We start from the raw sequence: 13074 nt of genomic DNA, 5'->3' as shown, positions 1-13074 counted from the left end.
ATGATCAGCCGGCAGTTCTCGCTCGCCACCGCCGCCGACGCCGCGCAGGTGCCCGACGGATACGCGCTGTACGACATGCACGATTCACATGACACTGAGTAACGAGACGAGGAAGCCGCTCGCCTGATGGTAAACGTTGCGACTGCCCATAAACAATAGCAACACCTAAAATTTGCAGTATAATGCATTTGTGTTTTGAAATGTGACATCTAGGGTTCGATTCCCATGTCGCAGAGCAAAATATAGCGGGGAATTTTTCTATAAAAACACAATTAGTTGTACAGGATTACATATTGTGCCTGATACGGCATGAGACGGAAGCATGCAAGCGTGGTGCAATGTGAGAGCTTTAGTTGCGCCTTCGCTTAACTCTTCGGGAGTAAAGTTGCGCGTGCATGTACAAGTATATGTGTGTGTGTGTGCGTAATGCTCGTTCCAGCGGTAACGTGGTGTTCGGTGACTACGAGCGCGACGAGCTGGAGTGCAAGGTGAGCATCGAGCAGCTCGCGGCGGGCGCGGAGTGCGAGCCGGCCGTGCTGCTGATGCCCATCGCGGACGTGCTGCTGCACCCCGAGTACAAGCACTTCAGGGTGCGCCACAGCCTCGCGCTGCTCAAGATGATCACCACCATCAAGTCCGGTGAGGGATTATGCACAAGATTCTCGCACCCTGTTAAGTGGGACCTTACATTAGGTGGCGAAATGTTGGCGTGTTACTCTTCTACCGACACCTAATGAGGAAAAAAGTGTTATGTTATGTATATATCTACAGAGAACACCCTGGCTTGATAATTGTTCATAAACACTACGCTGCTTTGAAATATAACACTGCACTCGTCACCCTGCGACTTTAGTCAAGGTTCAAAATGCCTAGTAATTACACTGGCTGTAATGTTCCGAAGGGAACCCAACAGTCATGGGATAAGGGTAGGAACAAAATATGTAATAAGTATTAAAACAAATTGCGGTATTTTTATAAAAACTAGAACGTAAATAATACACCGATTTGTTCTTTACTTATAAGAGTACAATAGCTATTTAGTACGTGCCTAATCTTTGCTATATATTTTTCAATAGATTGTTTGTGGCGATACGGTGCAATACAACGCCTACGTAGGAGTTATATTTACGTAATACAGATGATAATTATGTTCCAATAGTTCGTTTTTTTTATAACATACTACTGAATCTCTCAGAGGTTGACGTCAAATAGGGTACCATTCGTAAAACTAAGCCAAAATTTCAGCTATATGAATAAAAGCAGATGAAAGATGATTGCTTATCAAAACATCTTTCGATACCAAAGCCAAACAATGGCGGAGTCAAGCTGTAGACATAATAATAAATTAGTATTATCAACCCACATCGTACCACTGTCGCGTAGACAGACAATTTGAAGTGCCAGCTTGTTGCATTTTGTTACTTGAGAGAGTTTATCGAAGGCCCATACGTATTTCCTTATTTCCTTTTTTAAAGACTGGCATTGTAGTATTTGGTACCTTATCTTGAATACTACTTATTAGCAGGATAGGTTGCTTAATATCAGGTGACCCATTTACTTATTTGCGTTTAACTAAAAAAATAGGTTTTCATTCAACTGCGGATCCCAGACCCCAGAGGTCAACAATAATTACCACGTAATGACACTTGGACAAGCTCCGGCGCAAATTAAAACAACTGACGCTGGCTGAAAGCTCTTTACAAAAGAATTTCATGGACTCTGAACAACTAATTAGAAACAGAATAGAAAAAATTAGAACTGACTCAAAAGAGCTAGTTTTAATTCCGCTATTGTGAATAAAATACTAGTAGGACATCTAAAAAAATCTGTTGAATGGATTGCTTTGTGTTTTTTTCTAATGGACAAATAAGTTCGTTGGTTTTCGGTTTTTAATAGCCTGATGGAAAGTGTTACGTTAGTCATTACTGCATAGATTAGTTGAAGAAAGCTTTGATTAAAAAGAAAATTACAATGAATTAAGTAATTTGCTTCTGATTTCTAACTGACTATATTTATGTTATACATGTTAAGCATGTCCTTGTTCCAGATTACATGCTGCCAGTGTGTCTGCCGTTCAAAAACTTCATACTGGAGAAGAGCGGGAAACAAACCAAAAACAAATTTTATCATCTAGACTTCATAAGTGGTAAGAAACGATAGAGTGAGCTGTCACAATGTTTTAACAAAGAGGGGCATAGCGTCTTCTGTTCTAACTTCCAATTAACTGTTCTAGACGTTCCGAGGGACTTTGTCGAGGAGGACAAGGAAGTGACTCGGGTGATGCTGCTGCCGCGCGAGCTCTGCTTCCTATACGACGACCCTGTGGTGAGCTTCTTGCTTACAAAGTGCTCTTCCTTTATCACTTATTCCGTTTCTTTATTTTCCTTTTATATTAGTGGTGCCGAAGGGGGGGGGGGGGGTGTATATGTTCAATATCAGATTTTAATTGGAAATGTTATGTGAGATATAGGTCTATCTTTTTATAAAATTTTCTTTATAAGATGTTGATCTTGACTTTTAATGTTGAAGGTTTGTAACCAATACAGAATTACACCGTAAAAATACATGACAATTTAAAGAATTGTATTGCAACGCTGACTTTTAGAGTTCCAAGTTTTGTGGAACCCTTATCTCTGGTCTTTAAAGTCTTGCGTATTATTATAGAATATGTGACGTATAGACTGTTTCCGCAAGTTTAAGGTGCTAGACTTCTTTCTGTACATTAAAGTCTTCCATTTGTGTGTACAGAACGGCACTCGCAAGCTGAAGAGTCGCGTGGCGTGCACGACGGGCTGCGGGTTCCACTCCGGCGCGCCCACGCTGGTCCACGAGCACACTGGACACTGGTCGCTCGTCGCTCTCTCTCAAGGTGCTATAGTCTAAATGCTCTTGACATAAAACTTATCGTAGATGTACGTGTTGTAGACAGCGTAATAACTTCTCCAGAAATCCACCCTGCTCGAAGTTTTACGGTATTGCTTGAAATGTATTTTCATAGGTTTAAATTGAATTAAAATTTTCTTAGGTTCTATATATTCTATAAATCACATGTTCAATCTCTAAGGTAAGTCTTAAGCGAAGCGATATGGATATCTTTACTAAAAGTTATAATGAGATATCCGATACGACTATCAAATTCAGAAGAAAACATCTGTAGAAAATCATAAACCTGGATTTGACATATCAAACATATTACTTATCCTTTGTCTAATCAAGTGATATGCTTGATCACTCCAGATTTTGACCTATTCCTACACACTCTAGACAGTCCAGGCTGACTAGTGTATATTGTTTGCAGGTGGCTCCCCCTGCCCAGACCCGCTCCGCTCTCGGCGCCCCCCGGCGCCGCCCCGCCACATCCTGATCCACCCTTACGTGCCGTGGATCACCGCTGCCATCACCGGCAAGGCGGTCGGCGCCTTCGCTAAAGACGATCCATTTGGTATTTCGATATGCAATATTTATTTAATATAAGTCATTTGCAGTTAATACCTGCGGCGCAAGACGTATATTAGATATTGTTTTATTGAAGGTGCATCACCTGATGTAAAGTGATCTTCACAGTCTATAAACTCGTGTTACAGAATAGACGTGCTGCCAACCTTTAAGGAAGGATAGGAATTAAACAAAGAAGGGGAGTGGTTGGCCTGGAGATAATTACTTTGATCTATCAAATTGTAACTTCACCTTAGTGTTCCCTGAGATAATAAAATTCTCTCGATAAAGTTAGACATATATCTTCAACCACTATAAAGAGTAATATGAGACCTGTGACTATTACAAGTATTAAGTTATTATGAGCAGTGTGATCACGTGCCCAGGGTTCATAATGCCGCGCGCGTCGCTGTACGACTACGTGGGCCACGGGTGGAGCGGGCACTGGTGGATGGGTGGGCTGCGGTGCTACGACCGCGGGGACGCCGCCGACGACATCTTCAAGTTCTACCACGAGGTGTTCCAGGTCAAGCCGTCCACCGAGACCTTCCTCACTTATTACCTCGAGGTAACTTTAAAGTAAACTCATTTGGCGCGTATGTGTACAAATGGCAGCGTATTCGGCCCTGTATTATGACTTTTAAGTCGGATATTACTTAATATGGAGTTTTTCAAAGGAGAGGATTGAATGATCTGTTAAGTGATAACAAAACTAAGGTAAAAATTTAAAGATTTCGGCGGATAAAACCTTAACATATTGAGATCTTAGTGAATAACCTTAATTCGAAATTACTGGCAGACTTTTCAATTATTTTGTTTTCAGATAGACGCTGCTCGTGACACGATGATCATATGCGTGAAGGTGGGCGTGCCGTACCGCATCGGGCATCCCAAAGTGTGGGAGTTAGACTCTCCTGAAGCTAGGGTGAGTCAGATTACTTTATATTGTTATCAAATTTTGAAGTACTCTTTGATTTGTTAGTTTTTGCCCCCGATTAAATAAGTTGGTTCGTCCACGACGATACTATTCCATAAAAAAACTATACTGAAGTAACAGCTGTGCATTACGTTTCTTTCTGACAGTATAAGGTCTGAAGAAACCCTTATTTTTTTTAGTTTAAGGCTCAGTGACTGTATAACTTATATCAGCAGTCCAGGTGAAATATTTTTCACGCTCAGGCCAATGGCAAACCCTTAACATTCTGATCCTTCTCCTAGAACCTGGTGACACGACTCATAATGCCAAACCCCGGCACTGTTGGTGATTAAATTTTAAAACTTAGAGCTGACTTTTGTAATTATCTTTTGTCTCATTAGATCCGCATCCCGCTGCTGCACTTCTACCACATGTACAAGCTGCAGGTGGAGGGCTGGGCGTACAACTCCACCAGCGCCTCCGAGTCCTCGTCATCATCATCAACATCATCCTCATCAGAGTACTAACTACCGTTAAATACAGTTTCTGACACCACTTCTGCATTTTACTCTTGAAACCATCCTTTTTTATGTTAGGAATGGGATATTTTGCAGAGTAATAACGCCCTTAGAATTTATAAACAGAGCAGACTTTATTTACTATCAAGTGAGTTTTATGCTACATCGTATGTATCACCCTTACACCATTTTTGTTCTCGTTATTTTCCATCGCTATGGAAATTACAATGACATTTTCTATATCAGCCAGCTAAATTGATATAATACATATAAAAGCTTCAACATTTGATACGATCAAGGCAAGTGATTACGCTGTACCTAATTGTAAGTAGAATAGGATCTAGATAGAGTATTAATTGAATAGAGATTACCCCTCGCCAGTCGTCTCAATTATGCCGGCCTGTTTGAAACCAGTTATACGCATGTTGATTCCGGAACGCGACACATTACGTGCGCCAGTATGACGGATTTAATACTTCGTATGGTTGTCGCGAACCGGTCGGGTACAAATATCTTTGTATTAGTAAATATAATTTATCTGAATCAGTGTTTTAGTCAAAGTCCTTGTATTTGGTACATTCTCGAGTGCTGACGCGTGACCTAGTTGGACTATTGAGAGAGCGCCAGTTCTGCTGATATTGCAATGTTAGCGACAACTATTCTTATGCGGATTCTTTGCAATTATTTTTATCTTGGCGTTAGTATATTTTTTGTCTTGAAGTGTTATTACAGTATTCAATTCGGTTATGGAACCAAGTATTTTTTACGACTAACTGCTTGATGTCTACCCACTCTAAAGAATACAACCTGGTCAAATCGTTTTAGAATAACATGCATAGAGTGTCTCGATCTGGGATTCGAACCTCGAACCAGTCTACAGTCAACACACACGGCGAATAGAGCAAGGATGCGATAAATCAACCGATTTGCAAGTACAAATGCAACCTGCGCATGCCGATGTGAAACACTAAATAACACAGGAGGCGTGGTTCAGCTTTGTAACTCAGATTAAAATAAACCAATTTATACCACATTGATGTCTATTGGGAAGGTAATAGAGTATGTTTTCGTTTGCCAAGACTAATTGAGTTGCAAAGGTGCGTGATAAATGATGCGCGAGATACAAAATGATATAATGTTAATACGCTGTGGTACGTACAGACAGCAAACACACTCAGTCTAATGTAAGGAATACGAAAACGAAACTGATGTACACACTCACCAAATTGGACACATTGTAAAAAACATTTATTCTGTATTAACACATAGGTTACTATTTATCCTAGAAAAGTACACAATACAAATTTTATTACTGACAAATTGTAACATTTGGACGCAACCGCGAGTAAATTATACTTGCTAAATATTAGTTGAATGTGAATTGTTTATTTTATAAAATGCAATGTATGCAATGACGATGCAACTGATAAGTAATTCAGTGAGTTATATATTATGTGCCAGCTTTTGCTCGCGGCTCTGCCCGCAAAAGTGTTTTTCCGGGGTAAAAGTTTCGCTATACAATTCTCGGGATTAAAATGCTTCAGGTCCTTGTAGGGGTCTCAAACGATGAAAATGATTAAATGCATGCATTCAATTTTATCGAAATCTTTTCGGTGGGTTTTAAGTTTATCGTTTTCAAACAGACGCTGCGGGGGATTTGTTTTATAATATCTAGGGATATACAGTTGCTATCCAGTGACTTACAAAATAGAGAAGTTGCGAAAAAGATAGTGACTGACCAGTGAAGACAGCTCGCCGCTGTATCGCGTATAAAGAACTGCAAAAAGGTCACAAAAACTTCCTCATTTCCATCTCTGATTTCTATTCTTGATTCTAGTCGCCAACACGCATATCCTCTGCCAGTGGTATATTCATGAATTCGACCACATCGCGTGACACACCTGCCATGTGCAATTTTTTTTCCTTCAGTACTCGCTCCGTAGCGCAGATTAACTCGAAGATGCCCGACCGGTCCGGAGCATCTCGAGTGCTACCACACTCGTGTGATTGTGTTAACTAAGGTTTAATTCCTTCACACTTATACTTTTTACATCGAGGAGTAAGAAGAGACGCAGTTGGTATAATTTTATAATGGCACACTTCACTATTATAATCATTGAAAATGAAAAAATGAAAAATTGTTTATTACAGCAAAACACATAAAACATAATATATAAAAAAGATTAAACTTAAAACAGTATAATAATGTTTTTGCTGATCACAATGTATCTGTGAACTATTTCCTTCGATTTCTTCACTAGGCAAGCCTGTATCGAAGAAATCGTCCTACGAGTATACAATTGACGTATATTCTATAGACACAAATGTCCATATAAACTATTTGTTCAAAATCTAAACTATAATGCCGCCAATCTAATACTTTTCTGTTTGTATCTCCGCTTGCGTAGAATTCTAAGTAGAGTCAAAGTAAGTTACAAATATCTTAAAATTACGAAAACTTAACCGATTTAAATGAAACGAAGTCAATATTTCGCTTCTAATACTATATGCTCTGTCCATGAGTGAAAACTAAATGAAACTCCGCTCAATAGTTTCGGAGATGTGCGCTAACAAACATAAACAGAAACAATCAATTTGAAATTTTGTATAATTGTAAAATGTAGGTAGATATTTAAACTTTGTCTTTTTGGACCACCAACACCTCAGTCCGCCCCATGACTACAAAGGTTGCGATAAAATCCGTAAAATACTTTTAGTTTAAACCTAAGATGTTTTTATTACATAGATACGTTGTCCGAGCTCAATACTGGCAAGACGAAAGTAAGGTAATTGCCCGACATTCACTTAGTCAACCTCCAACCACTGTCGCCGCTAGTCGGCTTACTAAATTTTGTATTTTTGTAAATAAAATGCCTTCCTGTGTTTTTAGACGATGTACACGTTATACTCCTACTGTGAGTGAAAAAACGTTTCATTTCATACATTAGTAATAAGTATACACTATTTAACTTATTTTTAACTAATAATTGCATTTTATTCGACTGTCATGGCGACGGGGCGGTCGACGCTCGGGATCATTCGGGTATACTCGGGCACACTCGGGCCGTATAAACTCGAAACACTAGGGCTGTGACTATAGTAAATACTGCGCTGTTTTTATGTGCAATTTTGTTAGTGTATGACGCGTCTATTTGTAAAACGTCATTGGTTAAAACTAATTTGTGTTTTATTATTCTTCTTGAGTCATGAACTTTCTTGTTTATTGTTTTCTTTTCAATGTACAGACACTGGGTTCTTCTGTGTTATTATATATTAACATTTTGTCCCGTGTTCAATACGCTAGAAAGAACTTCCGGACAGTCGGAAATATTTAAATTTGATCACGTGCGGGGCTTGATCTCTTTCTTTGGTTGGCATTATATTTGCACTCACAGATTGCAGGTAATGGTTACCATACCCTTTTTCTCACAGTCAGTGTTCTCATTTAGCCAACCCAGGCTTAGGTATATTGTTAATGCAAGGCGCTGCTGCATATTGTTTCTACATAAAACGTGTCGCGTGCCGCGCATCGATTGTTACCTAACATAAGATCTAGGGCCTTGTGCTTACAACTACGTAATGAGGTTAATCTTACCGCTAGAGTCCACGGGCTGACTGCCATGGTGGCGTAGTTGTATTGCGTAATTTACTACTATTGCGCTGATGTCTCGGGTTCGAAACCCAGGTGAGGCAAAGTGATATTAGATTTTCTTGTTCAAGATTAGGCTGGAGTTTGAAATCGTGCCCGGTAGATGGGGTATTAAGCTCGCCTCTTGTTAAATGTGACTTAGCTGCCGAAACATAGCTGTGTTACCCTTCTGCCTACCCCCGTAAAGGGGAAAGGGCGTGATACTATGTGTGTATGTAGTCTACGAGATGACGTGACTTGTCACTTGGTGATTGTGTAGGTGAGGTCAGCATCTGTATTTATTCCGAATTGCCTTGTCTAAAGTGACAGTGTAAAGCATTGGCTTTGGGTCATATAAATACCTAAGTAAACGTCGTCTCAATACAAATAAAGTGACCTTTTGTTCTTGTAATATCTGCTGATCTTTTCGCACTTATCCTTATCTTATTTCAATGTGTAATCGACGGAAAACTTATTTTAAACGCATCGTTGAAAAAAATTAGCTAAGTTTTTACAACCAACCGCCTGCTTGTTGTTATTAATCTTTAGAGTATGACGGGGAAATTTTGTTAAAAAAACCCAGGATTCTCCAGTCCATAGCCCATATTAAATCTTTACGATATCTAAATAATTGAATGACAATATTTTGTTTCACAGGTTTGGATTCAGAATTATATAAGCTACTAGCTTTTGCTCGCGTGAAGGAGTTTTCCGGGATAAAAGACCCGCTATATAATTTTCCGGGATAGAAAGTAGTTATTTAAGACAAACAATCCTCCATCTCTGTCTAACTCTAACGGTTTAGGCAGCGTACGCCATGATAACATTTTTTTTTCCGACTTATTTGATATATATCGTTATATTAAGCAATTAATATAACAATTGACAAAAAATAAATAACTTCCGCATTTATTATATTAGAAGGATTTTTAACAATGTATATGAAATATTTTATTTACCATATAGGACACTTATTATACGTTAAAACAATTACCGAGAATAATTTATTATTATTACTATTATAATCGAATAATTTATATGGAAATGACTTATTTAAATATGTTAACTAACCTCTCCTAACGATATTTAGTTTACATTTCAAACTATAATAATAATAAAGGGCAACGCACTCGGGATTAGCGCGCAATAACAACAAAATATCAATTAGTGAGGGTTGTTCAGACCGCCCCGGCCGCGCCGCCACGCCGCGCGCGGTTACAAATATTAGTTTAAGGTCTATTGTGCGACCTACCCTAATGTAGAAGAGCCATGCCGTGATACGTAACGAGGATAAAATGGTATGCAAATGTAAAGATAGTGTTCTTGTTTTAGTAATAATGGAATCCCGAGTCGGACAAAGTGATATTCGGGTTTGTCTGCTCAATATCAGCCCGGAGTCAGAAATTTGTGCCTGATATGGCGATAGGCTCGCTCCCTATCACATGGGACGAAACACACTTGGCCAAAAGTGGGTGCCTTGGTTACGTCTCTGCATGTACCTTCGGGGATTAATGCGTGATGTGTGTGTATGGTCCGGAACTGCATATTTATGGTTGCGTAGTAAAAAACTCAAATCAAAAAACCGAATAACAGAATAGCTTATATTATTTTGTGTAAGTAATTTATTTTCTGTATCTACATTATATTGTTAAATTATGAAAATCAACCTTTGACTATCTATATATATAAAAATGAATTGCTGTTCGTTAGTCTCGCTAAAACTCGAGAACGGCTGAACGGATTTATCTTATCTTGGTCTTGAATTATTCGTGGAGGTCTAGGGAAGGTTTAAAAGGTGAGAAAAAATTCGAATAATTGCCGGGAAAATCCTCAAAACAGCATTTTTCTATTTCCCATACAAACGTTTTCTAACTAATACGTAGAGTCAATTTGAGCTTTATTGCTATTGTATAAAGTTCACTGTTGTCTAAGCAATGTAGGTGTGTTCCTAACATCAAAGCAGTGTGCGTTGGAGCACAGAATATAATAATGTAATGTCGCGTTCTGAAACTCAACAAAAGTGATATCGCGGACCCGACTAAATTGAACAGTCACAAAATTTAATATATCATTAGTTATTTGGTTGGCTTCACGATATTATTTCTTTTGTTTTACTTTAAAATGCATGTTTTCGTTATGGACAATTTTTGAGCTACTTTTGCATACCTATACTTATAATAAATCTGTAGAGTGGTCAATTCTGTACATGAAATATATTTCCAAAATAACTGGGGGTGATTAGGGATCGATACTGATGCCAAAAATGCAATTAGTAAATTTTTTGTCTGTCTGTCTGTATAACCGTTATAGAAACAAAAACTACTCGACGGATTTTAACTTAACTTGGTACAATTATTTTTCATACTCCTGAGCTGGTTATAGTATACTTTTCATCACGCTACAATTAATAGGAGCATAGCAGTGATGGAAAATGTTGGGAAAACGGGAGAAGTTACTCCATTTTTTAAGCTTCCGTCATTTCGTGTGCAACCTTAATGGTTAAAAGTTCCTTCGATTTCACCAGGATCCCATCATCAGACCCTGACCGGACAATCGGACCACCTGCATACCACCATAAATTAAAAAAACATCCCGACAAATTGAGCACCTTCTCCATTTTTGAAACCCGAAATCCACGCGGGCGAAGCTGCGGGCGGAAGCTAGTCACAAATAAAAACAAAATCCTGTAACCGTTACCGAACCTAGTACACCCTACAAATTATAATCCCTCTTCACTAGTCGCTGCACCTGGCGCGGCTCGCGCGCGTGCCCTTTGCCGCCCCTCACAGCCGGATTAATTCATAAGAGGATATAATGCGCAGTTTGTTACCATTGTTTGTTTGATTGAGATAGTTTTTTTCATATTAGTGAAGGGTTGTAAACGTTTTTTGGTTTTGAAGTTACGAATTTAAAAATGATAGAGTGTATACGTTTTGCTGGCACAGTTGTATTGCGGCAGGATTAGTATTAGGGTTCGAATCCTAGGTCGATTAAGTGAAATTGTTTTTTTTTATCAGTAACATCCCGAAGTCTAGCTTCACTCTCTGTCATAATCTCTATAAACTACATCTGCTGAAAAATGGGTGCACCAGCGGCGTTTGTACCTATCCCTTTGAGAATCAATAATAATAATATTAGCCCTGTATTATATACTTGCTCACTGCTGAGCACGGGCCTCCTCTACTACTGAGAGGGATTAGGCCTTAGTCCACTACGCTGGCCTAGTGCGGATTGGTAGACTTCACATACCTTCGAAATTCCTATAGAGAACTTCTCAGACGTGCAGGTTTCCTCACGATGTTTTCCTTCACCGTTAAAGCGAACGATAAATTCACAAAGAATGCACACATGATTTTTCAGAAAAGTCAGAGGTGTGTGCTCTGGGATTTGAACCTGCGGACATTCGTCTCGGCAGTCCGTTCCACACCCAACTAAACTAACGCCGCTGAGAATCAATAACGTGTGTGTAAATAATTATTTTGTTTTATCTATAGTAAAATCACTCGAGGTTTCGACCTCGTGTGTGTGCAGGGGCGGTATATTTAGCTGACGTTAACAAAAACTCCGAGTGACAGATAAATGTAAGTCGAAAATACATTGGCGTATAGAATGTCGGCAACTCGATCCGGCGAGTGGCTTGATTTAACGTTTGTAAAAACAGGCCGATGTTTTTGTTCGCTTAAAATCATTTCAGACAAAGTTCTTTATATTTCACAGAATTTGGGGTCAGTTTGAAATCTGGTAATTTCGGATAAACAGTGACAGGAAAGCAGCGATAGCTTAGTTGGTTGTGGAACGGACTGGCGAATGTCCGCTGGTTCAAATTTCAAGGGTAGACACCTCCGCATTATCTAAAATTATGCGTGTATTCTTTGTGAATTATCACTTACTTTAATGCTGTAGGAAATCGTGATGAAGCCTGCATACTTGAGAACTTCTCTATAGAAATTTTGAGGGTGAGTGAAGTCTACCAATCTGCACTAGACGAACGTGGTGGACTAAGGCCTAATCCCTCTCAGTAGCAGAGGAGGCCTGTGCCCAGCAGTGGTATAGTATATAATACAGGGCTGATATATATATCTTATTGTCAGAAAAGCAAAACAAATTTATGTGCTAACATCTTACAAGCTCACCTCAATTGGGTGTAGACAGAGGCCCAACTACTACACCCACATTTCGCTAAATTTATTTCCGCCCCATGATGTGATGTGCGTATCCATCGCCAAACCAAGCGCTGATCGGTATGTTTAAATTCCTAAAACTCCAACAAAACTTACCCGAACTCAAATTCTTCAGGTTTCTAGTTACAGACTCTAGGCTTTCTGATCAAACACCACGACACTACTCATTAAACCAATATAATAAAAATTATCTTGAATCTTTGTATAAGGAAGTAGGCTTCCATATTTCTTCGAAGCTGTTGTGATAGTCATATAGTATGCTCATGTGTACATATGTTTCCGAGCAGGCTTTCTCGTGAAATGTAATCTACGGTTGGGGATCCCCAGTTGCAACTTTAAGCGGAAACTCCAAACTGATTTTTAATTGTTGTGTAAAAAGCTGATACAAGTTAGAGC

The 13074-nt window shown here is 39.1% G+C and overlaps 1 protein-coding gene across 1 annotated transcript; it reads left to right on the top strand.

Annotated features, from left to right (window-relative positions):
• Positions 1–396: 396 nt before the first annotated feature.
• On the top strand, positions 397–4981 carry LOC115449274. The gene is made up of 8 exons (XM_030177048.2): positions 397–639; positions 2048–2146; positions 2234–2325; positions 2749–2869; positions 3299–3442; positions 3822–4003; positions 4259–4360; positions 4753–4981. Exons 1-8 carry the CDS (start codon positions 408–410, stop codon positions 4876–4878), a joined length of 1098 nt encoding a protein of 365 aa, XP_030032908.2. The 5' UTR covers positions 397–407; the 3' UTR covers positions 4879–4981.
• Positions 4982–13074: the final 8093 nt, after the last annotated feature.

This window comes from Manduca sexta, chromosome 5 (genome assembly GCF_014839805.1).
Source record: "Manduca sexta isolate Smith_Timp_Sample1 chromosome 5, JHU_Msex_v1.0, whole genome shotgun sequence".
NCBI classification, from domain to species: Eukaryota; Metazoa; Arthropoda; class Insecta; order Lepidoptera; family Sphingidae; genus Manduca; species Manduca sexta.
This window is presented reverse-complemented; position numbering and strand designations above follow the sequence as displayed.